The sequence below is a fragment of the Salvelinus sp. IW2-2015 genome, linkage group LG4p (assembly GCF_002910315.2).
Source record: "Salvelinus sp. IW2-2015 linkage group LG4p, ASM291031v2, whole genome shotgun sequence".
NCBI classification, from domain to species: domain Eukaryota; kingdom Metazoa; phylum Chordata; class Actinopteri; order Salmoniformes; family Salmonidae; genus Salvelinus; species Salvelinus sp. IW2-2015.
In genome coordinates this window covers 27,878,277-27,883,093 of record NC_036841.1, presented here as the reverse complement: position 1 = coordinate 27,883,093, position 4,817 = coordinate 27,878,277, and the positions used below count along the sequence as shown (strand labels likewise).

Here is a 4,817-nt window from a genome sequence, read left to right as displayed (position 1 = left end):
GGGAAGAGAGAGAGAGAGAGAGAGGAAGGAGAGAGAGAGAGAGAGAGAGAGAGAGAGAGAGAGAGAGAGAGAGAAGAGAGAGAGAGAGAGAGAGAGAGAGAGAGAGAGAGAGAGAGAGAGAGAGAAGAGAAGAGAGAGAGAGAAAGAGAGAGAGGAGAGAGAGAGAGAGAAGAGAGAGAAAGAGAGAGAAGAGAGAGAGAGAGAGAAGAGAGAGGAGAGAGAGAGAGAGAGAGAGAGGAGAGAAGAGAGAGAGAGAGAGAGAGGAGAGAGAGAGAGAGAGGAAGAGAGAGAGAGAGAGGCTGTACATTCCTGAAGTCTAAGCAGGCTGGAGTGATTCTGCTGTTTAATGTAAACACAGGGGAGGACCGACTGGCACAATGATTCATGTGAGAGATGGAGGAGGAGGGTAGAGATAGACAGGGATTGAGAGATAGTAGGGAGGGAGAGGAGAGAGGGGGGGTGGGAGGGAGAGAGAGAGAGAGAAAGCGAGAGAGAGAAAGGTAAAGAGATGTGTGGTTTCTCCCTACTGTGCGAGTTAGCTCTGGTCCGTAGGTTTGATTAAAAGGTAAGTGGTGCCAGACCACACCATTCTCGTATCCCAATAAACACTGAAACTGTCTGCTGAATGGAGAGTATCATTTCTCTTTTCCTWTCCTGTCACATCTTCCCCTTATCTCTTCATTCCAGTCAGAGGCAGTCAGACAAGCTGTTTGCAGTAGACACAAAGGTGGAAGAAATGGCATTGAACAACATTGGATCTACAGACTACCCTTTTTCAGCATMTATAAGACAGGTCACAAGTACTACTATAAGGCTCTTCAGTCTGTAGAGTGGGTGAGTATAAATCTGTGGTGAGGCTGACATCTGCTGGTTAACACTGATACTGCAATTTGATGTTATAATTACACCATACTATAACATGGATGGGCAACTGATGAGGGTGGGGGCCACAACAAAAACTGAACTCATCATTAGGGACCACACTGGCTCGTGGGTCTACATACCCACATCCATACCCACACATGCAGTRAGAGCCGGCCCTAGCCTTTTGGGGGTTCTAAGTTAAATTTATTGGGAAAAGATGCCGATTCAAAACTCAATTTTGAAATGTAACCTTGTGTAGTCTACTATTCTAACTTTAAACAGTAAATTAAGCCCCCGACTGAGTTCCTAACAGAATTGATCCACAGTCCTACAAAAGGTGTTGTCAACAGCTCTACCACTTATTTATAGCAAAGTAGACAATTTTTAATAGCTATTAAAAAGTTGCAAGACATAATTTAACATTAATAACTTATTCATAACTTATATAAAATAATACAAATATTATGTGCCCTCAAGATTACCTTACACGAGAACAACATATTTCATATATTTACATACAAAAATGTTTTGAAAATAATTCCAAAAAGAATCAAGACACATTGTTACACACGTTCAGCATTCGTCTTCAGCCCACAAACACTGAAAAACCAGCACCTGTAAGTCCTTAAATCTGGAATTCTAGAGGTAAAACTGCCACGTCCATTTGCGATATTACAACAACAAAGATGTTACTTCAAACAAAGAACACAGTTTTTTTCCCCCTTTGACATCATTTCACGTGCGATAGAAGAACAGCGCATGTATGCTCATCTGCCCCGTTTAAAAAAGAAATGTGGGGTATGTGGGGTGGACTCGGACCTAGTGGGAGAGGCTGGTATTGGATCTGAAATAAGATCTACTACGGACAGACACATTCACTTCCTGTATTCACTTCCAGTATTCACTTCCAGTATTCATCAGTCAGTTGAATACAGTCAATCCCTGATAAGTGTACACTTCTCTAAAGTGCAGTGCATGTTTCTAGTCCTAATACAAACACAATACAAATACTAGATATGTTGCCTTGGATACTACATACCCTACATACCCTGGTTTAGTGCACACATTGAGGACAGTCATTGCACTTCTAGTTTTCATTGGTTCTTCTGTGGAACTCAGTCACTTGAACATACTATTTAAATATTTATACAATTGTCAGTCTTCCTCAACACCGTGAAAACACCCCTGAACTCCAGCTTACCATCCAGCGTGTAGAGGAAAGCTAACATAGTTTCCAACAGCAACAAGTCCAGGCAATGGTTAGGTCACCTCAGCAACCCCTTTACCATGTCCCATTAGAAGGCAGTATCCAATGAGTTCAGATTTATAATTATCATATCAAATGATAGAACCTTCCACATTCTGCCTTCCAAATGTTCAAGTTTCTGGGTTCCTTCAGGTCAGCTGTACATTTCTGGGAAACAGAGAAGAAGAAAGAGAGGAGAAGAAGAAAGAGAGGAGAGGAAGAAAGAGAGGAGAAGAAGAAAGAGAGGAGAGGAAGAAAGAGAGGAGAGGAAGAAAGAGAGGAGAAGAAGAAAGAGAGGAGAAGAAGAAAGAGAGGAGAGGAAGAAGAGAGGAGAGGAAGAAAGAGAGGAGAGGAAGAAAGAGAGGAGAAGAAGAAAGAGAGGAGAAGAATGAAACAAAACAAAACCATTTTTACTACTTGGTCAGTTGCACAGGTTATCTAAACCAATGTCACGCTTTTGATCTTATCCCACTGGGCACAGACTTCAGTTCAACGTCTAGTTCTGATTTACATTTGGTCGAGTAGTCAACTAATGTGAATTCAAAGTGAAATCAACGTGAATTCAATGTGAAATCAACAAGACAATTCACCATGTCATTGGATTCAGGTTCAAAGTTGGATGAAAAAAAGACAAAATGCCCTTACGTTGATTACTTTTTGCAAATCCAATTAGTTTTCCACGTTGACTCAACGTCATTACATCGATTTTTTTGGGGTTGACACGACGTGGAAACAACGTCGACTGATCCAGTTTTTTCCCAGTGGGATGTATTTATCCTGTGAGTTTGAGTGAAACAGTGAAACAGATACTCACTCATCTGAACTTGCTGCTCCCTTCCCTCCTGGAGAAACAGAAAGATATAGAGGAGTTGGTTGTTTAGCAACAAAACGGATGTGTGCGCAACTATACGGCAAAACAGACAGGGTTGGCTTAGACTGTTGACAACATGTAAACTATATTTAGTCTCTAAATGTTTATTGAAAAAGAAATACATTTTCACGATGAACACTTGTCTCTCAATACATAGTTACAGTTGTTGGTTAGCTATCTCAAAACAAGACGAGGTATCAACAATAACATGCAACGAGCTGAAACGAGCCACCTACGAGTCCCCACATGGCAGCTCCTTGTCATTGTTGCTAGCTAACGGACCTTTCAGAATCATAGCAACACACACCTTCCATGCCACATCGATGCGCATAACGTTGTRCGCCAACCCATCTATATGTTTTGTGAATTTATAGATATTTATATTTTATCCTGCCGGTCCGATTTCCAAGGGACAATACTGTCTGTCTGCTCTATCACAAGTAATGTCATCCTTACCTTGAGTACCTCTGGCTGTGTGAGCCTTCTTTTTCTTGCTGTTAGATACCAGAACCAGGAAACACAGCAGAACAGCAGCGATCACAGAGACAGCAGAGATCACAGAGACAACAGAGATATCAGGAGGCCTGCCTATAGTAGATAAATAAAATATATGTAAGGTTTCAAATTCATTTACTTGACAGAAATGTACAATGTTATACATTGAATGACAGTGATAGAGACACAGTATCTCAGTCCTCACAGACAGTGTGTTCCTGTGAGAGGGCGCCCCCTACAGCACAGCTGAGGTTCAGCCGGGGTCCGGAGGAGCAGTTGACGGATATGGAACTGAAGACAGAGAACAGCATAGAGGCCGGGTCTCTCACTTCACTGCTGTTCACTGCTCCCCAGTGGCTCTGGTTAAGAGGAGGGTTCAGGCTCCACTCAACATCCCTACGAGGGTAACCGTTGTCGGAGGAACATGTCACCAAGCATCTGCCGTTGTCACAGGCCACTGTTACATTGGGGATGCTGTAGTTGGCTGTAGAGGGGGAGAGATGGAAAGGGAGGAGAGCGGAGCGAGAGAAGGAAAGGATTTGATATTTTCTTGGTTTTACTTCCTCTAACTGAAAACACAAAACAAGGGCAAAACAACACAAGCCAGTCTAAGTGATAGCTAATTATAGCTTTCGTTTTGTCTTCTCTTTTTAGTGAATGTATCTATGGTTTGGGCTATTACAAGCACACATCTGACAGAACCAGCTTTTTCCCCCTCATCCAGAAAGCTATGTTCCACATGTGGGAGAATAAAACAGAAAAATGAATTAAACACAAACATGGTAAGAGAGTTTGAACTGAGGTAATGTTACCTGTCACATTGAGCTGTATGTTCTCCTGGTTGTTCTTGGTTGGGTATCCGATGTGGCATTCGTACAGCCCCTCATCTGACAGCCGTATACTCCACAGCTTCATCGTTCCCTGTGTGTGGTCTACTTGAGTACGGTTTGCATAATCCGGGTGAGGGGATGGTAAGACCCTCGTCTTATGGTAGCCATTAATGAACTCGTCTGGGTCAGGTCTCTGTATATACAGGTGGATTGGGAGTCTCTGAAGGTCAGAGATACAGGGGAGGGTCACAGCCCCACCCACCTCTCCTATCACCATGGTGACATCTGAGAGAGAAGGGGAAAGAGGTTAGAGGTTAGGGAAGGGTTGGGTTGGGGGACGGTAGACATTAGGCAGTTCCTTTTTTTCCCCCTCCCTTATCTATCTGACACATTTGCCCTTTTCTCTCATCTGAAAGTGTCTGGTACATTCCCTTCTACTGAATAGATAACATTATGGTTCAGATGTTATTGTCTTCTACTGAATAGATAACATTATGGTTCAGATGTTATT

At 42.7% G+C, this 4,817-nt stretch overlaps 1 protein-coding gene across 1 annotated transcript in view; it reads right to left on the bottom strand.

Annotated features, from left to right (window-relative positions):
• Window positions 1-315: 315 nt before the first annotated feature.
• Window positions 316-4,817, bottom strand: part of LOC111960793 (T-lymphocyte activation antigen CD80) — a 13,433-nt gene continuing 8,931 nt past the window's right edge. Inside the window, exons 4-8 of the mRNA XM_023983001.3 lie at window positions 4,289-4,591; window positions 3,682-3,960; window positions 3,438-3,569; window positions 2,925-2,952; window positions 316-2,278 (exon numbers count right to left, since the gene is read on the bottom strand). Of these exons, the coding sequence (XP_023838769.1) occupies window positions 2,260-2,278; window positions 2,925-2,952; window positions 3,438-3,569; window positions 3,682-3,960; window positions 4,289-4,591 (761 nt within the window). The 3' untranslated portion in view covers window positions 316-2,259. The remainder of the gene's footprint in view (window positions 2,279-2,924; window positions 2,953-3,437; window positions 3,570-3,681; window positions 3,961-4,288; window positions 4,592-4,817) is intronic.